Genomic DNA, 23,742 nt, shown 5'->3' on the forward strand with positions numbered 1-23,742 from the left:
TCCTCAGGTCCAGGATTGGTCTCAATCGACCATCCTTCTTGGGAATCAGGAAATACCTCGAGTAACATCCTCCACCCCTTTCCTGCTCTGGGACCAACTCCACCGCGCCCTTTGAAAGGAGGGCTGGTACCTCCTGTTCTAGCAACAGGAGGTGTTCTTCTGAACAATAAGAAGGGCGGGCGGGATGAGGGGCGGGAACTCCTGAAAGGGAAGGGTGTAGCCTTTTCCCACAATACTGAGAACCCAAGTGTCTGTTGTAAAAGTCTTCCATTTGCGGAGAAAATGTTGTAATCTTCCCCCTACAGGAGAGGAGTGAATGGGAAATGGTGGAAGCCTAAGGCTGCTTCCCCTGCTGCACCCCTCCAGAGGATGAGGCAGAGTGCTGCTGAGAGGCTCCTCTGGTGCGGACCCTACCTCTCCCTCTAAAAGATCTATAGGGATGGGAAGAGGCAGGTTGCTGATATCTTCCCCGAAAGGAAGAGGAGGAAGAGCCACGCCCAAATCCACGAAACCTCCTGAAAAATCTGGAAGAGGCCGTGGAAGAAGGAGCTTGGAGCCCTAACGACTTAGCCGTGGCCCTGCTCTCCTTAAAACGTTCCAAGGCCGAATCAGCCTTGGCTCCAAACAGTTTGTCCCCATCAAACGGGAGATCCAACAATGTTGCCTGCACATCCGCAGAAAACCCCGAGTTACGGAGCCAGGCCTGCCTCCTTGCCACCACAGTTGTGCCCATTGCTCTGGCCACCGAGTCGGTCGTATCTAGTCCAGTCTGGATGATCTGGGTCGCAGCAGCCTGGGCATCTGAAACAACATCCAAAAGACCCTGGGGAAGCTCTGTAAATGATGAGGAAATGTCATCCTTAAGAGCATGAATATATCTCCCCAGGATACAGGTTGCGTTGGTGGCCTTCAACGCCAGACTGCAGGACGAAAAAATCTTCTTGGACTGCGCATCCAGTTTCTTCGAATCTCTGTCCCCAGGCACCGTCGGGAAAGAACCAGGCGCTGACTTGGATGAACAGGAGGCCTGCACCACCAAGCTCTCCGGCGTAGGGTGCCTAGACAGAAAACCAGGGTCAGTTGGAGCCACTCGATACCTCCTGGCTACGGCTCTGTGAACTGCTGGGGAAGATGCCGGCCTCTTCCACACCTCTAACACCGGATCCAGCAAAGCGTCATTAAATGGCAAAAGAGGCTCCGCCGCAGCTGAGGCCGGATGTAGCACCTCTGTTAGAAGGTTTTGTTTTGCCTCCACCACCGGCAAAGGCAGGTCCAAAAAACTAGCTGCCTTCCGTACCACTGCGTGAAAGGAAGCAGCCTCCTCCGTATATTCTCCCGGAGAAGAAAGATCCCACTCAGGGGAAGTGTCCAGCCCACTGGCCGACTCCAGACCACGCAGCCCATCACCCGAGTCCTCTAGTTCTCCTTCTTCCAGGGCTCGTTGGTACTCCTGCTCCTCTAATACACGGAGAGCACGTCTCCTCGAATGAAGCCGCTGCTCAATACGCGGAGTCGACAATGCCTCCGCTGAAGTCGAAGATCGGCGCCGATCTTCAGAAGCCACCGACGCCGCGTCCGGCGCCACAGGTAACTTCGGCACCGACGAAAGAGGAGTCGAAGCGGATGGACCCACCGGAGTCACAGGCCGAAATCCCGACGTCGACGGGATGGAAATCTCCGGGGCCAATCCCTCTGAAGCCACCGGAGCGGCCACCGGCGCCGAGCCCACGTTCCCAAAAGGGAGAAAGGGCATAAAGGGTGCCTGCCGAAGAGGCGCAGGATCACCCAATGAAAAGGCCAAAGGCCCAGCCGGAGCACCCCCTGGAGCCATCTGTTGGAAGATGGCATACATCGCATTCAAGAATGCGGTACTATGGGCTCCAGGGGTGGGAAAAGCCGGATACTGGGGTGCCTGTCTCGAAGGCGACCCCGACGCCGGCCTCGACGTCTGCGACGCCGGAGATAACACCTGAGGCTCCAATACTTCAATCACCAACGCCTGTCCAGGTGAAGTCGGAGACGCCGGAGAGGGCAACGGCGTCGAAGGATGCGGCGTGACCGTGGGACTGACCTCCCATGTCCTTCGGCGCCGATCCGAAGACCTGGAACGAGTCTCCTTGCTTGAATGGCGCCGTGATTCTCTACGGCGCCGGGAGTCTCGATGACGCCGATGTCTTGGCGAAGAAGACTTCTTGTGATGCTTCTCTTTTTTCGATTTCGCCATAAACAACTTCGCCTCACGTTCCTTGAGGGCCTTTGGATTCAATGCTGGCATGAATCGCAAGTCGAGACGTCGTGGTCGGAGCTCAAACACCAAAGGCAGTCGGAATGAGGATCCGTCACTGACATCTTGCCTCCACACTCACGACAAGGCTTGAATCCAGACTTTCTCTGCGACATTATTACCACAGCGAAAGACTACGCAGCAAAAATACACTGTAACCACGAAAGTAACAGTTGCTCCCTCGAAGATAACCGTTTCGAATGCACGGAAAAAAGGGAACTGACGTCGGCACGTCGTCGAGGACCTCTTATTGCCTGTATGACGTCAGACAGCGACGCGTGGGCTAGAGTGACGTCGACGTGCAGAGACTAGGAAGAAGATTTCCGTCGAATGCTGGCGCCATGGGAGAATTCATTAGGTGAGGAATCCACAGGTAGTTGTATCCATCAGAAATAGGGTGTTGATGTCATTAAACCACACCCCTTCTCATTACAGAGATGCACATCACCTAATATGCTTAATTGGTAGTAGGCTTTCGAGCCTATACAGCTTGGAGTAAGACAACATGCATAAAGAGGATGATGTGGTCAAAATATTCATTTGCCTAATAATTCTGCACTCCCTGTACTTTGTCTCCCAATCACCCTGCCTCTATCAAGCTATCCTCCATCGCCACTGACTCATCCCAAATCCATTCTGCTAGTTTAATCTCCAAAATAACCCTGCCTAAGCTCTTCCCTCCTCTACCACATCTAGCTCACCGCACACCTCAGTTTACTACTATGATCTCCCAAACAACCCTACTAAATTCTCCTTCATTTATCTCACCTTTGACTCACCCAAAACCTCTCCAATACTATTACAATGCAATAATGAGGTCCTAAGTCTCCTTCCACCACTGCTTAGAACAGTGAAGTTGTCATAGTGTAAGATTGAAGTAATTCGCTATTCACTCACATAGGTCTTGTTCTAGGAGCAATGTGGGTCCATTCACAAAGAACGTAAACCAGCACCATTAAAACTCTAGGAACTGGTGCAGATTCAATACTTTAGGGAATTCACAAACATACTCAGTATTGCACCTTGAAAGCTGTGCCACGATCTGTTTTCCGGGTATCCTATTTGGAATTTCACGTGACATGTGAGTACCATAGGCTTCTATTTAGTCTGTGTAAAAATCAACCTAATGTCCATTTACGTACAATGGTAATCCAGCATGCTGTGCAAATACATTTTTTTCATGTACAGGAAACTCATTGTTTTTTTGTTGAGAAAGTATATTTCCCTATGCGCTCACTAAAATCTGTGTATGCTGAGTTCCCCTTCTCATCCTGGAAGGGGAGTTACTGTAGCCCTTTGCTGTAGTAAATCTAGGACTTTTTCTATGGTGGGAAAAGGAGCAGATGAGTTCCAAAATTTACAAAGTTACCCAGGACTTGGAAGACACACTTCCTGTCTGTTGCATGGGAGTCCCTACTACAGACTTCCCTATGCGTGGCAGAAAAATGTAGAGTAGTAAAACTAATTACCCCCGCAAGGATTCTTTTTCTGAACTTCTAGCAGATAAAAATGGGGGATTGTGCAGGTATGTGCTCATGTGCACGGTCAGAATGTCTTTAGAGAACTGAGCCCAATGTGTGTAGAATGCCAATGTGCACATAAATATGGGAAGGCGACAGCCTGGCGATGAGAAGGGTCCGCCAATGTACACCGATCTGGGAGATTCTTACACGGACAGGAAGGTGTGTGGTTAATTGAGCGCTAACGTGAACCAGCCATAGGTAGGGTGACCAGATTTTGAGGAGCAAAAACCGGGACAGGTCAGACATAAAAGAAGGACTAAAGACTTTACTCTCACTTTTATATGTGGCCTGTCCACTTTTTAGCGTAGCTTTGTGAATGTGTCTATACACATGCGTGTGTTTATGGACATATATATATATAAAAAAAAGTCACACACACATTTACAAGACTACATATATAAAATTAGCCATGGCTTGACCTCCCGCCCTACAGCCCCAACTCCGAGGAGCCCGTGGCTGTCCGTGAGCAGCCGGACCTGCGGGACCCTCACCTCTCCGGGGCGGACCGGGGCAGCGGGGAGACCCGGCACCCTCCCCTCACGGGGGCGGCCGCGAGGGCCACAGCAGAGCACAGGCGGCAACAAGCAGCGGCCACAACATTCACCTACCGAGGGCTTCCCTTCAACGGCCGTCGCTGAGCTTTGACGGATGTTGTCATGTGTCACTTTAGCACTTCCGGGGACCATAACAACCAATCCTACGGCTGAACACATGCCCGAGGTGGGCTGCTAATGCGTGAGATCATCTCGGATTGGAGCATTGAGACGCTCCTCCAGCCAATCCTGCTCCGCTTTACAGTGAGCCTGCCTGCGGATTGGTGGGAGGCTCGGAGTTTGTCCCACTCGTCCTCTCCCATTCGGAGTCGGTGGGAGTGGGCGGGGCTTACCTGAGCCCCCGTAAGCCCCGCCCTCCGCTCGGCCAGCAGGAGCGCGGTCACTAGTCCGGGCCGTGTGGCCGAGCGCAGGGAAGCGGCTCCGGTCAGTGTGTGAAGCGCAATGCTTACCTTGTCGAGCGCCCGCGCTGCCAACGCCAACATTCCGAGTCCGTTAACGGCTCAGCGCTCACGCCTTTTCTAAATCAACATCGATTACCACAGGGGCGCGGGAACACGTTCGTAGGGGGCGGCGACGGCCTTGGGGCCTCCTCAACCGTCCCCGTACAGATCCGCCCGTTGTTTGCGAAGTGCAGCTCCGATGAATGTGCACGGTCCCATGGTTTGTTATTCACAAAGTATTTACACCACATGTGGAAATAACACGGTGGTGAACCTGCATCTTCATGCACCAAGCAAAGGTGGGAGGGAGCAGGGGGAGCAACCCCTCTGTGCCCCCCCCGACCGCGCCTCGTGCAAACTGAACCCACTAGAGATACCGCAAGGACCCGGGACAATCATGGTAAACTCTGCTCCGCTGAGCGCAAACCCTCAAAACTGCATCCTTCAAAACTGTAAAATTATTGGCATCACTTTCTTTCACAGTAAGGAGCCTATCCCCAGCTTTTCCACTAAACGATAGCCATAGGATAGCAGCCCCCTGCCTTTGAGGGACATCCTGTACAGCACAGGCCCTCTCAAGTGCAGCAAACCACTTGTTAATGTCACCCCCTGTAGGAGGCTGGACTGGCTTGTACTGAGTACCAAGGGGTACTTGCACCTTGCACCAGGCCCAGTTATCCCTTATTAGTGTATAGGGTGTCTAGCAGCTTAGGCTGATAGATAATGGTAGCTTAGCAGAGCAGCTTAGGCTGAACTAGGAGACGTGTGAAGCTACTACAGTACCACAAGTGTCATATGCACAATACCATAAGAAAACACAATACACAGTTATACTAAAAATAAAGGTACTTTATTTTTATGACAATATGCCAAAGTATCTTAGAGTGTACCCTCAGTGAGAGGATAGGAAATATACACAAGATATATGTACACAATAGCACAAATATGCAGTATAGTCTTAGAAAACAGTGCAAACAATGTATAGTTACAATAGGATGCAATGGGGAAACATAGGGATAGGGGCAACACAAACCATATACTCCAAAAGTGGAATGCGAACCACGAATGGACCCCAAACCTATGTGACCTTGTAGAGGGTCGCTGGGACTGTAAGAAAACAGTGAGACTTAGAAAAATAACCCTCCCCAAGACCCTGAAAAGTGAGTGCAAAGTGCACTAAAGTTCCCCTAAGGACAAAGTAGTCGTGTTAGAGGAATAATGCAGGAAAGACACAAACCAGCAATGCAACAACTGTGGATTTCCAATCTAGGGTACCTGTGGAACAAGGGCACCAAGTCCAAAAGTCACAAGCAAGTCGGAGATGGGCAGATGCCCAGGAAATGCCAGCTGTGGGTGCAAAGAAGCTTCTACTGGACAGAAGAAGCTGAGGTTTCTGCAGGAACGAAAAGGGCTAGAGACTTCCCCTTTGGTGGACGGATCCCTCTCGCCTTGGAGAGTCGTGCAGAAGTGTTTTCCCGCCGGAAGGACGCCAACAAGCCTTGCTAGTCGCAAATCGTGCGTTTGGCGTTTTTGGACGCTGCCGGGGCCCAGGAGGGACCAGGAGGGCGCAAATTGGACCTGAAGAGAGAGGGGACGTCGAGCAAGACAAAGAGCCCTCACTGAAGCAGGTAGCACCCGGAGAAGTGCCAGAAACAGGCACTACGAGGATGCGTGAAACGGTGCTCGCCGAAGTTGCACAAAGGAGTCCCACGTCGCCGGAGACCAACTTAGAAAGTCGTGCAATGCAGGTTAGAGTGCCGAGGACCCAGGCTTGGCTGTGCACAAAGGATTTCCGCCTGAAGTGCACAGGGGCCGGAGTAGCTGCAAAGTCGCGGTTCCCAGCAATGCAGCCCAGCGAGGTGAGGCAAGGTCTTACCTCCACCAAACTTGGACTGAAGAGTCACTGGACTGTGGGGGTCACTTGGACAGAGTCGCTGGATTCGAGGGACCTCGCTCGTCGTGCTGAGAGAAGACCCAAGGGACCGGTAATGCAGCTTTTTGGTGCCTGCGGTTGCAGGGGGAAGATTCAGTCGACCCACGGGAGATTTCTTCGGAGCTTCTGGTGCAGAGAGGAGGCAGGCTACCCCCACAGCATGCACAAGCAGGAAAACAGTCGAGAAGGCGGCAGGATCAGCGTTACAGAGTTGCAGTAGTCGTCTTTGCTACTATGTTGCAGGTTTGCAGGCTTCCAGCGCGGTCAGCAGTCGTTTCCTTATCAGAAGGTGAAGAGAGAGATGCAGAGAAACTCGGATGAGCTCTTGCATTCGTTATCTAAAGTTTCCCCAGAGACAGAGACCCTAAATAGCCAAAAAAGAGGGTTTGGCTACTTAGGAGAGAGGATAGGCTACTAACACCTGAACGAGCCTATCACAAGGAGTCTCTGACGTCACCTGGTGGCACTGGCCACTCAGAGCACTCCAGTGTGCTGGCAGCACCTCTGTTTCCAAGATGGCAGAGGTCTGGAGCACACTGGAGGAGCGAGTGGTCACTCCCCTTTCCTTTGTCCAGTTTCGCGCCAGAGTAGGGGCTAAGGGGTCCCTGAACCGGTGTAGACTGGCTTATGCAGAATTGGGCACATCTGTGCCCAAGAAAGCATTTCCAGAGGCTGGGGGAGGCTACTCCTCCCCTGCCTTCACACCATTTTCCAAAGGGAGAGGGTGTCACACCCTCTCTCAGAGGAAGTCCTTTGTTCTGCCATCCTGGGACAGGCCTGGCTTGACCCCAGGGGGGGCAGAAACCAGGAAAGGCAGTTTGGCAGTACCAGGGTCTGTGCTACAGACCACTGGGATCATGGAATTGTCCCAATAATGCCAGGATGGCATAGAGGGGGCAATTCCATGATCTTAGACATGTTACATGGCCATATTCGGAGTTACCATTGTGAAGCTACATATAGGTAGTGACCTATATGTAGTGCACACGTGTAATGGTGTCCCGCACTCACAAAGTTCAGGGAATTGGCCCTGAACAATGTGGGGGCACCTTGGCTAGTGCCAGGGTGCCCTCACACTAAGTAACTTTGCACCTAACCTTTACCAGGTAAAGGTTAGACATGTAGGTGACTTATAAGTTACTTAAGTGCAGTGTAAAATGGCTGTGAAATAACGTGGACGTTATTTCACTCAGGCTGCAGTGGCAGGCCTGTGTAAGAATTGTCAGAGCTCCCTATGGGTGGCAAAAGAAATGCTGCAGCCCATAAGGATCTCCTGGAACCCCAATACCCTGGGTACCTCAGTACCATATACTAGGGAATTATAAGGGTGTTCCAGAGAGCCAATGTAAATTGCTAAAATTGGTCACTAGCCTGTTAGTGACAATTTGAAAGAAATGAGAGAGCATAACAACTGAGGTTCTGATTAGCAGAGCCTCAGTGAGACAGTTAGTCACTACACAGGTAACACATTCAGGCACACTTATGAGCACTGGGGCCCTGGAGAACAGGGTCCCAGTGACACATACAACTAAAACAACATATATACAGTGAAAAATGGGGGTAACATGCCAGGCAAGATGGTACTTTCCTACAGTCTCCTCTCAGCACGACGAGCGAGGTCCCTTGAACTCAGCAACTCTGTCCAAGTGACTCCCACAGTCCAGTGACTCTTCAGTCCAAGTTTGGTGGAGGTAAGTCCTTGCCTCACCACGCTAGACTGCATTGCTGGGTACCGCGTGATTAGCAGCTGCTCCGGCTCCTGTGCACTCTTCCAGGATTTCCTTCGTGCACAGCCAAGCCTGGGTCCCCGACACTTTAACCTGCAGTGCACGACCTCCTGAGTTGTCCTCCGGCATTGTGGGACCTTCTTTTGTGACTTCAGGTGAGCTCTGGTTCACTCTTCTTCGTAGTGCCTGTTCTGGCACTTCTGCGGGTGCTGCCTGCTCCTGAGAGGGCTCCTTGTCTTGCTGGACACCCCCTCTGTCTCCTCACGCAATTGGCGACATCCTGGTCCCTCCTGGGCCACAGCAGCATCCAAAAACCCTAACCGCGATCCTTGCATCTAGCAAGGTTTGTTTGCGGTCTTTCTGCGTGGGAACACCTCTGCAAGCTTCTTCACGACATGGGACATCCATCCTCCAAAGGGGAAGTTCCTAGTCCTCTTCATTCTTGCAGAATCCACAGCTTCTACCATCCGGTGGCAGCTTCTTTGCACCCTCAGCTGGCATTTCCTGGGCATCTGCCGAATCTCGACTCTGTCGCGACTCTTGGACTTGGTCCCCTTGTTCCACAGGTACCCTCGTCCGGAAATCCATCGTTGTTGCATTGCTGGTGTTGGTCTTCTTTGCAGAATTCCCCTATCACGACTTCTGTGCCCTCTGGGGAACTTAGGTGCACTTTACACCTACTTTTCAGGGTCTTGGGGTGGGCTATTTTTCTAACCCTCACTGTTTTCTTACAGTCCCAGCGACCCTCTACAAGGTCACATAGGTTTGGGGTCCATTCGTGGTTCGCATTCCACTTTTGGAGTATATGGTTTGTGTTGCCCCTATACCTATGTGCTCCTATTGCAATCTACTGTAACTTTACATTGCTTGCATTACTCCCTTTTGCTATTACTGCATATTTTTGGTATTGTGTACATATATCTTGTGTATATTTGCTATCCTCATACTAAGGGTACTCACTGAGATACTTTGGCATATTGTCATAAAAATAAAGTACCTTTATTTTTAGTATATCTGTGTATTGTGTTTTCTTATGATATTGTGCATATGACACTAGTGGTACTGTATGAGCTTCACTCGTCTCCTAGTTCAGCCTAAGCTGCTCTGCTATAACTACCTTCTATCAGCCTAAGCTGCTAGAAACACCTCTTCTACACTAATAAGGGATAACTGGACCTGGTACAGAGTGTAAGTACCCCTTGGTACCCACTACAAGCCAGGCCAGCCTCCTACAGTCACAGATTGCACACTGTGGTAACACCAGTCACTGCAGTTACCCCACAGGTTAGTATTACCACCCGGACACAGATTGAACACTGCGGTAACACTGAGTCATTGCACACTCGCCTCACGGTATTACTGCATGGTCCCAGATTGCACACTGTGGTAACACCGGGTTGTTGCATACTCTCCCTGCAGTATTACTTCATAGGAATAGAGTGCACGCTGTGGTAACACCTGGCGTTGCACACTCCCTCCATGGTATTACCACCCAGGTACAGATTTCACACTGTGGTAACGCCTGTTGTTGCGCACACACTCCACGGTATTACCTACCACCCAGGTACAGATTGCACACTGTGGTAACACCGGGTTGTTGCATACTCTCCCTGCAGTATTACTTCATAGGAATAGAGTGCACGCTGTGGTAACACCTGTCGTTGCACACTCACTCCACGGTATTACCACTCAGGTACAGATTGCACACTGTGGTAACACCAGTTGTTGCACACTCACTCCCGGTATTACCACCCAGGTACAGATTGCACACTGTGGTAACACCAGTCGTTGCACACTCAGCCCGTGGTAGTGCCACCTGGGCACAGGTTGCACACTGTGTTAACACCAGTCATTGCACACTCAGCCTGTGGTATTACCACCTGGGCAGAGATTGCACACTGTGGTAACACCAGTCGTTGCACACTCAGCCCGTGGTATTACCACCCAGGTACAGATTGCACACTGTGGTAACACCAGTCGTTGCACACTCACTCCACGGTATTACCACCCAGGTACAGATTGCACACTGTGGTAACACCTGTCGTTGCACACTCACTCCACGGTATTACCACCCAGGTACAGATTGCACACTGTGGTAACACCAGTCGTTGCACACTCAACCCGTGGTATTACCACCCGGGTACAGATTGCACACTGTGGTAACACCTGTCGTTACACACTCAGCCCGTGGTATTACCACCCGGGTACAGATTGCACATTGTGGTAACACCGGGTTGATGCACACTCAGCCCGTGGTATTACCACCTGGGCACAGGTGGCACAGGCTGAGCTCTTTCCCGCCTGTGTTTCGTCAGGTCGAACCTGACCCAAAACGCCCGAAATGCGCACATGTTCGGCTCCCCCCCCCCCCCCCCCCCCCCCCCCCCCCAGCACGTTGTCTACATGCGCCCCTGACACACGGTAGCCCCCTGTGAATAGCCCGTACCGGGGGCACATGTGCGCCTGACACACTGGAGACCCCTGTAACAGACACCTATCGGGGGCCACATGCGCGCCTGGCACACACCGAAGATCACTGTGACTGGCACATACCGGGGGCACAGGCGCTCTTGGCACACACAGCAGACCCCTGTGACTGGCACGGGCCGGGGGCACATGCGCTCCTGGCACATACCGAAGATCCCTGTGACTGGCACATACCGGGGGCACATGCGCTCCTGGCATACGGTTGATCCCTATGACTGGCACATACCGGGGGCACAGGCGCTCTTGGCACACACAGTAGACCCCTGTGACTGGCACATACCGGGGGCACATGCGCTCCTGGCATACGGTTGATCCCTATGGCTGACTCATACCGGGGGCACAGGCGCTCTTGGCACACACAGTAGACCCCTGTGACTGGCACATACCGGGGGCACAGGCGCTCTTGGCACACACAGTAGACCCCTGTGACTGGCACATACCGGGGGCACAGGCGCTCTTGGCACACACAGTAGACCCCTGTGACTGGCACGGGCCGGGGGCACATGCGCTCCTGGCACATACCGAAGATCCCTGTGACTGGCACACACCGGGGGCACATGCGCTCCTGGCACATACCGAAGATCCCTGTGACTGGCACATACCGGGGGCACATGCGCTCCTGGCATACGCTTGATCCCTATAACTGGCACATACCGGGGGCACAGGCGCTCTTGGCACACACAGCAGACCCCTGTGACTGGCACGGACCGGGGGCACATGCGCTCCTGGCACATACCGAAGATCCCTGTGACTGGCACATACCGGGGGCACATGCGCTCCTGGCATACGGTTGATCCCTGTGACTGGCACATACCGGGGGCACAGGCGCTCTTGGCACACACAGCAGACCCCTGTGACTGGCACGGACCGGGGGCACATGCGCTCCTGGCACATACCGAAGATCCCTGTGACTGGCACATACCGGGGGCACATGCGCTCCTGGCATACGGTTGATCCCTGTGACTGGCACATACCGGGGGCACAGGCGCTCTTGGCACACACAGTAGACCCCTGTGACTGGCACGGACCGGGGGCACAGGCGCTCCCCTCTCTCCGGCGGGGGCGTTGGCAGACCGAGTGAAAGCGAAAGAGATTCCGAGGGACAGCAGGTGGACAGACATACAGACAGACAGACAGAGGGCGCCACAGACAGGGAGTCAGAGACAGACAGGAAGAGACAAACAGGGACAGGGCGAGAGGAGCGGGTGTAAGGGGGAGAGACAGGACAGGGGGGAGAGCAGAGGAAACACAGAGGGGTGCATGGGCAGAGAATGAGGGGGCAGGTAAGGGGGGAGGACAGAGCCAAAGGACATGGGCAGGTAAAGAGGGGGCAGAAGCACAGGAGATGGGCAGGTAAAGAGGGGACAGAACCACAGGAGATGGGCAGGTAAAGAGGGGACAGAAGCAAAGGAGATGGGACGGTAAAGAGGGGGCAGAAGCACAGGAGATGGGACGGTAAAGAGGGGGCAGAAGCACAGGAGATGGGCAGGTAAAGAGGGGGCAGAACCACAGGAGATGGGCAGGTAAGGGGGGAGGACAGAACCACAGGAGATAGGACGGTAAAGAGGGGGCAGAAGCACAGGAGATGGGCAGGTAAAGAGGGGGCAGAACCACAGGAGATGGGCAGGTAAAGAGGGGGCAGAACCACAGGAGATGGGCAGGTAAAGAGGGGGTAGAACCACAGGAGATGGGCAGGTAAAGAGGGGACAGAACCACAGGAGATGGGACGGTAAAGAGGGGGCAGAAGCACAGGAGATGGGACGGTAAAGAGGGGGCAGAAGCACAGGAGATGGGCAGGTAAAGAGGGGGCAGAAGCACAGGAGATGGGCAGGTAAAGAGGGGGCAGAACCACAGGAGATGGGACGGTAGCAGTGAGGACAGAGGGAGCGCGGGCAGAGAGGGCAGGCAGAGCAGGTGAGAGACGTCCAGGGAAGGGGGCGAGGGGCAGAGAGACAACCGGCTGCCCTCAGGAGCAGCACCCCCGCTACCTGTCCCAGCCCCCAGCTCACCTGTAGCGCTGCGAGGCCGCCTCGTGCTCTCCGGAGCTGTGAGCCAGGTGGGTCCTCTCGAGGTCCATCCCCCACGCCCCTTCTGCTTCTCTCTTCCTGCCTTTCCCCGTCGAGTTACTGCCCCTCTGCCGCGTCCTGTCCTCTCTGTGTCCTACCCTCCTCTGTCACTGCCCTCCTCGGTCACTGCCCTCCCCCTCTCTAGTGTCTCCTCCCCGGACTCCCCCTGGCTCCGGTCCCAGCTCTGAGCGGAAAATGAAACTGAAAGAGCAGAAGCGTCTCTCCTGCCCTCCCCGGCCCTGCCCTTCTCTCCTCCCTCCTGGCTCTGCCCTCCCCGGCCCTGCCCTCCTCTCCTCCCTCCTGGCTCTGCCTTCTCTGCCTCTTCTGCTTCTCTCTTCCTGCCCTTGCCTCCTCTGCCCTGTCCTGTCCTCTCTGTGCCCTACCCACCGACCCTTCTCTGTCACTGTCCCACCCTCCTCTGTCACTGCCCTACCCTTCTCTGTCACTGCCCCACCCTCCTCTGTCACTGTCCTACCCTTCTCTGTCACTGTCCCACCCTCCTCTGTCACTGTCCCACCCTCCTGTCACTGTCCTACCCTCCTCTGTCACTGTCCTACCCTTGTCGGTCACTGACCCACCCTCCTCTGTCACTGTCCCACTGTCTCTGTCACTGTCCCACCCTCCTGTCACTGTCCTACCCTCCTCTGTCACTGTCCCACCCTCCTGTCACTGTCCTACCCCCCCTCTGTCACTGTCCTACCCTTCTCTGTCACTGACCCACCCTCTTCTGTCACTGTCCCACTGTCTCTGTCACTGTCCTACCCTCCTCTGTCACTGTCCCACCCTCCTGTCACTGTCCTACCCTCCTCTGTCACTGTCCTACCCACCTCTGTCACTGACCCACCCTCCTCTGTCACTATCCTACCGTCCTCTGTCACTGTCCCACCCTCCTCTGTCACTGTCCCACCTTCCTCTGTCACTGTCGTACCCTCTCCTCTGTCAACGTCCCACCCTCCTCTGTCACTGTCCTATCCCATCTCTGTCCCACCCTCCTCGGTCACTGCCCTCCCCCCTCTCTAGTGTCTCCTCCCCGGACTCCCCTGGCTCCGGTCCCGGCTCTGAGCGGAAAATGAAACTGAAAAAGCAGAAGCGTCTCTTCTCCCTCCTGGCTCTGCCCTCCCCGGCCCTGCCCTCCTCTCCTCTCCTCCCTCCTGGCTCTGCCTTCTCTGCCTCTTCTGCTTCTCTCTTCCTGCCCTCGCCTCCTCTGCCCTGTCCTGTCCTCTCTGTGCCCTACCCACCGACCCTTCTCTGTCACTGTCCTACCCTCCTCTGTCACTGTCCAACCCTCCTCTGTCACTGTCCTACCCTTCTCTGTTACTGTCCCACCCTCCTTTGTCACTGTCCTACCCTCCTCTGTCACTGTCCCACTGTAGGAGGCTGGACTGGCTTGTAGTGAGTACCAAGGGGTACTTGCACCTTGCACCAGGCCCAGTTATCCCTTATCAGTGTATAGGGTGTCTAGCAGCTTAGGCTGATAGATAATGGTAGTTTAGCAGAGCAGCTTAGGCTGAACTAGGAGACGTGTGAAGCTCCTACAGTACCACTAGTGTCACTTGCACAATATCATAAGAAAACACAATACACAGTTATACAAAAAATAAAGGTACTTTATTTTTATGACAATATGCCAAAGTATCTTAGAGTGTACCCTCAGTGAGAGGATAGGAAATATACACAAGATATATATACACAATAGCAAAAATATGCAGTATAGTCTTAGAAAACAGTGCAAACAATGTATAGTTACAATAGGATGCAATGGGGAAACATAGGGATAGGGGCAACACAAACCATATACTCCAGAAGTGGAATGCGAACCACGAATGGACCCCAAACCTATGTGACCTTGTAGAGGGTCGCTGGGACTATTAGAAAATAGTGAGAGTTAGAAAAATAACCCTCCCCAAGACCCTGAAAAGTGAGTGCAAAGTGCACTAAAGTTCCCCTAAGGACAAAGTAGTCGTGTTAGAGGAATAATGCAGGAAAGACACAAACCAGCAATGCAAAAACTGTGGATTTCCAATCTAGGGTACCTGTGGAACAAGGGGACCAAGTCCAAAAGTCACAAGCAAGTCGGAGATGGGCAGATGCCCAAGAAATGCCAGCTGTTGGTGCAAAGAAGCTCTTACTAGGCTGAAGAACTGTGAATACTGCAGGAACGACAAGGGCTAGAGACTTCCCCTTTGGAGGATGGATCTCCCACGCCTTGGAGAGTCGTGCAGAAGTGTTTTCCCGCCGGATGGACGCCAACAAGCCTTGCTACACGCAAATCGTGCGTTTGGCGTTTTTGGACGCTGCTGGGGCCCAGGAGGGACCAGGAGGTCGCAAATTGGACCTGAAGAGAGAGGGGACGTCGAGCAAGACAAAGAGCCCTCACTGATACAGGTAGCACCCGGAGAAGTGCCAGAAACAGGCACTACGAGGATGCGTGAAACGGTGCTCGCCGAAGTTGCACAAAGGAGTCCCACGTCGCCGGAGACCAACTTAGAAAGTCGTGCAATGCAGGTTAGAGTGCCGTGGACCCAGGCTTGGCTGTGCACGAAGGATTTCCGCCGGAAGTGCACAGGGGCCGGAGTAGCTTGCAAAGTCGCGGTTCCCAGCAATGCAGCCCAGCGAGGTGAGGCAAGGACTTACCTCCACCAAACTTGGACTGAAGAGTCACTGGACTGTGGGGGTCACTTGGACAGCGTCGCTGGATTCGAGGGACCTCGCTCGTCGTGCTGAGAGGAGACCCAAGGGACCGGTAATGCAGCTTTTTGGTGCCTGCGGTTGCAGGGGGAAGATTCCGTCGACCCACGGGAGATTTCTTCGGAGCTTCTGGTGCAGAGAGGAGGCAGACTACCCCCACAGCATGCACAAGCAGGAAAACAGTCGAGAAGGCGGCAGGATCAGCGTTACAGAGTTGCAGTAGTCGTCTTTGCTACTATGTTGCAGGTTTGCAGGCTTCCAGCGCGGTCAGCGGTCGATTCCTTATCAGAAGGTGAAGAGGGAGATGCAGAGGAACTCGGCTGAGCTCATGCATTCGTTATCTAAAGTTTCCCCAGAGACAGAGACCCTAAATAGCCAGAAAAGAGGGTTTGGCTACCTAGGAGAGAGGAGAGGCTACTAACACCTGAAGGAGCCTATCACAAGGAGTCTCTGACGTCACCTGGTGGCACTGGCCACTCAGAGCAGTCCAGTGTGCCAGCAGCACCTCTGTTTCCAAGATGGCAGAGGTCTGGAGCACACTGGAGGAGCTCTGGACACCTCCCAGGGGAGGTGCAGGTCAGGGGAGTGGTCACTCCCCTTTCCTTTGTCCAGTTTCGCGCCAGAGCAGGGGCTAAGGGGTCCCTGAACCGGTGTAGACTGGCTTATGCAGAATTGGGCACATCTGTGCCCAAGAAAGCATTTCCAGAGGCTGGGGGAGGCTACTCCTCCCCTGCCTTCACACCATTTTCCAAAGGGAGAGGGTGTCACACCCTCTCTCAGAGGAAGTTCTTTGTTCTGCCATCCTGGGCCAGGCCTGGCTGGACCCCAGGAGGGCAGATGCCTGTCTGAGGGGTTGGCAGCAGCAGCAGCTGCAGTGAAACCCCAGGAAGGGCAGTTTGGCAGTACCAGGGTCTGTGCTACAGACCACTGGGATCATGGAATTGTACCAACAATGCCAGGATGGCATAGAGGGGGCAATTCCATGATCATAGACATGTTACATGGCCATATTCGGAGTTACCATGGTGAAGCTACATATAGGTAGTGACCTATATGTAGTGCACGCGTGTAATGGTGTCCCCGCACTCACAAAGTTCAGGGAATTGGCTCTGAACAATGTGGGGGCACCTTGGCTAGTGCCAGGGTGCCCTCACACTAAGTAACTTTGCACCTAACCTTTACCAGGTAAAGGTTAGACATATAGGTGACTTATAAGTTACTTAAGTGCAGTGTAAAATGGCTGTGAAATAACGTGGACGTTATTTCACTCAGGCTGCAGTGGCAGGCCTGTGTAAGAATTGTCAGAGCTCCCTATGGGTGGCAAAACAAATCCCGTGGTTCGAGGGAATCTTCCCCCTGCTAACGCAGGCACCAAAAGACTGCCTCACTGGTCCTCTCGGTCCCCTCTCATCCTGACGAGCATGGTCCCTGGCACACAGCGACTCTGTCCAAGTGAATCCCACAGTCCAGTGACTCTTCAGTCCAAGTTTGGTGGAGGTAAGTCCTTACCTCCCCACGCTAGACTGCAAAGCTGTGTTCCCCATGATTTGCAGCTGCTCCGGCTCCTGTGCACTCTTCCAGGATTTCCTTCGTGCACAGCCTAGCCTGGGTCCCCAGCACTTCGTCCTGCAGTGCCCAGCTCGCTGAGTTGGCATCAGACGTCGTGGGACTCCCTTTTGTAACTTTGCATGGACTCCGGTTCACTCTTCTTCCAAGTGCCTGTTTGGGCACTTCTGCAGGTGCTGCCTGCTTCTATGAGGGCTCTCCGAGTTGCTGAGCGCCCCCTCTGTCTCCTCCTCCGAGTGGCGACATCCTGTTCTCTCCTGAGCCCCTGCAGCACCCAAAAACGTCTAATGCGACTCTTGCAGCTAGCAAGGCTTGTTGGCGGTCATTCTGCACAGAAACACATCTGCAAGCTTCATCGCAACGTGGGACATTTGTCTTCCAAAGGAAAAGTCTCTGATCCTCTTTTTCCTTGCAGAACTCCAAGTTTCTTCTACCCGGTGGCAGCTTCCTTGCATCTTCAGCTGGCATTTCATGGGCTCCTGCCCACTCCTAACACTGTCACGACTATTGGGCTTGGTCCCCTTGTCTTACAGGTACTCAGGTCCGGAAATCCACTGTTGTTGCATTGCTAGTGTTTGTTCTTCCTGCAGAATCCCCCTATCACGACTTCTGTGCTGTCTAGGGGTAGTAGGTGCACTTTACTCCTACTTTTCATGGTCTTGGGGTGGGGTATTTTTCTAACCCTCACTGTTTTCTTACAGTCCCAGCGACCCTCTACAAGCTCACATAGGTCTGGGGTCCATTCATGGTTTGCCTTCCACTTTTGGAGTATATGGTTTGTGTTGCCCCTATACCTATGTGTTCCTACTGCAACCTATTGTAATTCTACACTGTTTGCATTGCTTTTCTTGCTATTACTTACCTAATTTTGGTTTGTGTATATATGTCTTGTGTATATAACTGATCCTCATACTGAGGGTACTCACTGAGATACTTGTGGCATATTGTCATAAAAATAAAGTACCTTTATTTTTAGTAACTCTATATACTGTTTTCTTATGATATTGTGCATCTGATACAAGTGGTATAGTAGGAGCTTTGCATGTCTCCTAGTTCAGCCTAAGCTGCTTTGCCATAGCTACCTTCTATCAGCCTCAGCTGCTAGAAACACCTCTTCTACACTAAGGGATAACTGGACCTGGCACAGAGTGTAAGTACCCTTGGTACTCACTATAAGCCAGGCCAGCCTCCTACACCTTACCGCTACAAGTACGACCTACTCATTTTTGAATGCACCATGGAAACATAGATACCTTGTGTAAGGAAATGCCTCCTTGGCATGGTTACCCCCTGACTTTTTGTCTTTGCTGATGCCAAGTTATGATTTGAAAGTGTGCTGGGACCCTGCTAACCAGGCCCCAGCACCAGTGTTCTTTTCCTAAACTGTACCTTTGTCTCCACAATTGGCACAACCCTGGCACCCAGTGTTCAGTATTAGGGAAAGATGCGGAAGACATTGTAACACGAAGGGTTAATTAGCTTGAGCAGTGTAGATGAGTGTGATGCCTGTTGAAACCCCCTCCGAAACATCGTAGAAAAGTTCATGATATTATTTTCAAGCTTGTTTGTGTAGAAGACCCCGTCTCAACCTTGAGAACGAGAGTACAGGGAGAAGATGGAATGAAAACAAAGGCTGGAGAAAGGCAGAGCAGCCAAGTACTGATAACATAGCTAGAAAATGCCAGAAGGAGATAGAATCCAAGCTTCGAGTTTTTTAAGCACTGAACTGTGGGTGAGGGATTTTGGAAGCTCGCAGATGGAACTGTGGAAGCTGCCATGGCCCAGCGCTGCCTGTTTGCTCGTGGTGCTTGAGGTGGAGAGAGGTCCAAGCAGGCGGTAGAGGGCTCCCCAGCATGTCGTGGATTAAGTTAAGTTTCCACACAGGGATAAAATACCTTTGTTTCTCTGCTCTATTATTATGACTGATTATTTATGCCTGCACTGTGTTTATAACCTGAAGTATTCAGCTCGTTTTTATTTTGCTTTCTAAACCTATTAGTGTGAACTGCTACAATAACTGAAACATGCATTTAGGTGTGCAGTAAATCAAAGCTTACCTGAAGTATTAGTTTGTTTATATATTGCCTCCTGAACATCGTAGTGAGAGCCTGCTGCAGTAATTGAAACATGCATTTTGGTGTGCAGTAAATCAAAGCTTATCTGAAGTATTCAACTCATTTATATTCTGCTTCCTGAATATCGTAGTGCAATGCATTTTAGTATACAGTTAATCAAAACTTATATCTGTCAATTAATTCTTTGCCTATATATATATATATAAATAAGTAGATGCTTTTCATTGCTATTCTTATTCTACTATTGTTAATGTGCTAAATGCCTACATTTTACCTGCAATTCTAGTAAAGCTAAATTGTATTTATAATTGGCGTGTGGTCCTTCATTGAGCGTCCTTATTGACTTATACCGAACAGGTGTCAACCAGACACCTGGATAAGACATTTGGTACCAGAAGTGGGGTATAAGTCAATAATGCCTCTTTGGGGACGTAAAAAAAGTGAGGCAGAGAGCGGAAGCAGCATGGGGCAGAAGTCAGATCAATTCCCGGGTGGTTAACAACTGACCCGTTCTCTGGTGTGACAGGACTCCTGAACCGGTGGGCAGCGCCGGTGGTTGGATGAGAAAGTGACTCCTCTCTTAGTGGAATATGCGGTTGAGAGTGTGAAGCTAAGAGGGGCAAATCTGGAGCTGAAAGCAGCAGGGCAAGTGGGATGGCTTTACCTGTCTGCGCTCCGTACGGTATACAGGAAAACATTAACACACAATGCAGAGATAATAAAACTGCGGGATGAGGTTGCAGCCTTGCAGGAAAGGCAGTTACTTATGAAAGAGACCATAGAAAGTGCAGTGGCTCGGGGCGATCAAATATAGGCAAGGTGCACCTCATTAGCAGTACGAGTAGCAAAACAGAAGAGTAGGCAGAAGCCTAAAATGCCCTCAACTGTGCAAGTGAGGGCACTGATACGCAAACAGAAGAGTAGGCAGAAGCCTAAAATGCCCCCAACTGTGCAAGTGAGGGCACTGATACGCAAACAGAAGAGTAGGCAGAAGCCTAAAATGCCCTTAACTGTGCAAGTGAGGGCATTGATGCGCACACAGAAGAGTAGGCAGAAGCCTAAAATACCCTTAACTGTGCAAGTGAGGGCATTGGTACTCAAAGAAAATTGGGATCCACATACTTGGGAGGATGAGGTGGAAGTACGTGTAACAGAACTAGGTGGAGTTGAAAGTGGAGAAGGACGTGTAGGTGAAATTGAAGGTGAAAAGGGAGCGAATGGCGGGCAAATACAGAATTCTTGTTTGGTAAGAGATTATACGCAGAGTGAGTTGTTGCAGAGAACCCGTATGTTTAGGCAGATGCCTGCAGACCCTTTGTTTAAATGGTTGGCGAGGTTGTGGGACACTGGAGCAGAAGATGCATTACAGAATCCTTTTACGTTAGGTCCCATCACAGAAGGAGACCCGTTTGAGCTGGAAATGATAGTACAGGATGATGTAGATGATGTAGTGATGTGGAGCCTATGGCAGAGGCAGAAAAAAAAGAGGGTGCCACAAGATTGGGCCTTAGTGGAAATAGAACGCATAACTGATGATCGTCCGGTCACTTTAAAAACATGGGTCCCCTTACTAGGTTGGGCAAGAGAAGGAGGGGTTGGCAATAAAGTAGGCAGAGCGCAGGAGTTTGCCATCGTGAAGTGGAAATGGTATCTGCAGCAGAGGGCAAAAACCGGGCCAGCAGGAGTATCGAAGTTACAAGAAGATATGCTGGGGGCAGTGGACTTACAAGCAATGGTCCCCTCACCAGAGCCATCTGAGATGGAGTCCTCACCATTTAAAACAGCCCCGCCTTTTGAACAACTCACCGAAGAAGAACGGCAAAATGTATGGTTCACAGATGGTACTGCCCGGTACTATCAAGGAAAAAGACAAAGGAAAATAGTTGCATTCCAGCCTGCTACAGAAACTATGTTGCTGCGAGAAGGGGATAATGAATCAAGCCAGCTTGCAGAACTGAAGGGGGTAGCAGCAGTGATCGAACAAGCCCCCATCAGAGAGAAAACATTTGTGCACACTGACAGTCGGGCCACTTACCAAGGACTAGCAAGCTGGGCCCGACTTGGCGCAAGGATGGATGAAAAATGAAAGGCACCCCCATTTCGGGAGGCAAACAGCTATGGGAAGAGATGTGGGAGAAAGGGCACGAATGTCAAATCTATGTGGGACATGTGGATGCCCATTTCCCATTGGACACTTCACTTGCATCTCTATTCGACAACACCGTAGATCAGATGGCCAAAACGCGAACGGTGGTCATCAATGAGGAAGCTGAAGCCGCTTTAGCAAACAGGGCCCATGCAACATCCGGACAGCCAGGAGAGAATGGCACTTATGCATGGGCACAGCTATGACAAATTCCAGCCACTAAAGAACAAGTGCAAAAAGCAGTAAAGGAGTACCCCACATGCAACCGGATTAGACAAATGCCCTTGCAAAAGAAGCCTAGCGGCCATATCAGAAGAGGAACTGCAGCTACTACAGTGTGGCAATTGGACTATATCGGGCTGCTACCAAAGGAAGGAGTAAAAAGCTACGTATTGACCATGGTGGACACCTACTCTGGCCTTATGTTGGGTATGCCCTGTAAGTCTGCAGACCAAAAGTCCACTTTGCGAGGGCTAAACTACCTGATAAAACATTATGGGGGACATGATGAGATCCAAACAGATATGGGCACACACTTTTCAGGGAAAACAGTGCAGGGCTGGGCGCAGGAACAGGGAATTCGGTGGATGGTGCACCTTAGTTATTATCCACAAGCTGTAGGCATGATTCAGAGATATAACGGATTGTTGAAAGAACAGCAAAAAAAAAAAAAAGTTATCAGCACATGATAGACTTGTACAAGTGATTTGTGAACAAGCGTACACCCCTCACATTGAAGAAAGATCTGCCGCCCACCCCGATAACACCCAGAGAGGTGAGGGAGGATTTGGAAGCACAGGAAGAAAAGTATGGGTGAACCATCCAGGAAAAAAAAACAGAGGCAGGAGAGCTATTGAGTCAAAGGGTGGGGAGTACGTATATTATACTTTTAAAGAACTCAAATGTACCTGTATTTGAACTTGCAGTGAGACTTACCCCACGGTCGTAAATGATGACATCTGCATCGATGACGTGGTTCATGATTATAACCGGAAAAAGTGTATGAGTCCGACCGAATATAGTCCGTCATGTCACTTGTGCACCTCAAGCAGCTAACATAACTGATGACCAGGGAAATGTTTCACTTTACAACGTGGAGGTACCTGGAGGCAAGTGGATGGCTGCCAAAGCGACCTGGAAGGTAACTGGACAGCAAATCCGACATGCCAACGGGCTGAACAAGGTGGAGAGGACGCCAGCAACAGTACAGGCTTTGAGTTACATGCTAAACATGATATGTAAATATTGTGATACCAGGACACATGGTGGTTGTTACAATGAACAATAGAATACCAGCCTTCATGTTTTATGTAACCGAAAGACGCATGGTTAACAACTTAAGCAACGTTACTATAATGCGATATAGAATAGGATGTAAGCAAGTTCTGCATGCAAGCATAATTAATCGTATTGTGTTACAGATAAATTTTGTCAAGGGGAATGTCCCAAAGTATGATCTATTATGTGCACCATGGACACCACAGTTATGGCCCTTGCCAAAGTTATGCAATAGAAGAGATCTAGGTACCTTGATAGCTGGGGCCACCGGAATCGGGGTAGGGGCCCTGAATTCTTTTTGATGTTGAAGCCATTAGGAATAAGCTATCCTCTACAGGATATAGTACAGGAGAGGCCATAAAAGTAATTTCTCAATGGGGGCCTACACACTCACAAGAAGTATGGAAAGTCCTGCGTGGGTTGTATCGTGATTGGCAATGGCATAATTTCACTTATGAACAATTTAGAAAAAGCTTTCAAAGCACCCAAACAATGTCCAAAGGAATTCAGTGCATAATATGGCAAAGTATTGTTAATCAACAGTATCTAGACTTCAAGGCAGAATGGGGACAGCTTCAGGGTGAATATTGGAGACAGCAATTGCATTTGCCTGAGGAAATATGGGTAAAGCCTATACAATTCCATTGTGAGGGAGAGATGTATTATGCTCATTTTGATATAGCTAGAAGTAATCTTCCCCCTGAAATATGGTGCCCCTTTATATTGCTCCCTGTAGTAATAGGTGAAGAATGGTGGATACCTCACGCTGACAAAAAATAGATTGATCAAACAAATCACACCACCGTAGATCCCACTAGATGTACAGATTGATCTAATCGGTGGGTATGTACCCACACTGGACGGGCGCTAGACCCATGCCTTCACCCAATACCAGGAGAATGTGAATGGTTATACTATTAATGGCACAGACATATCAGATAGGAACGGAGAGTATATGTTACGTTACTAATCATC

The 23,742-nt window shown here is 51.3% G+C and overlaps 1 protein-coding gene across 7 annotated transcripts in view; it reads right to left on the minus strand.

Annotated features, from left to right (window-relative positions):
* The window catches only part of MLX (MAX dimerization protein MLX), a 75,638-nt gene extending 62,513 nt beyond the window's left edge, over positions 1-13,125 (minus strand). Inside the window, exon 1 of one of the 7 annotated variants that reach the window (XM_069241935.1) lies at positions 12,958-13,125. In XM_069241935.1, the coding sequence (XP_069098036.1) occupies positions 12,958-13,025 (68 nt within the window). In that variant the 5' untranslated portion in view covers positions 13,026-13,125. Of the gene's footprint in view, positions 1-4,298; positions 4,513-12,957 lie in introns of those variants that run through there. The other 6 variants (XM_069241934.1, XM_069241936.1, XM_069241930.1 and 3 more) reach the window with 6 other exon arrangements.
* Between the last annotated feature and the right edge of the window lie 10,617 nt (positions 13,126-23,742).

The sequence above is a fragment of the Pleurodeles waltl genome, chromosome 6 (assembly GCF_031143425.1).
Source record: "Pleurodeles waltl isolate 20211129_DDA chromosome 6, aPleWal1.hap1.20221129, whole genome shotgun sequence".
Classification (NCBI taxonomy): domain Eukaryota; kingdom Metazoa; phylum Chordata; class Amphibia; order Caudata; family Salamandridae; genus Pleurodeles; species Pleurodeles waltl.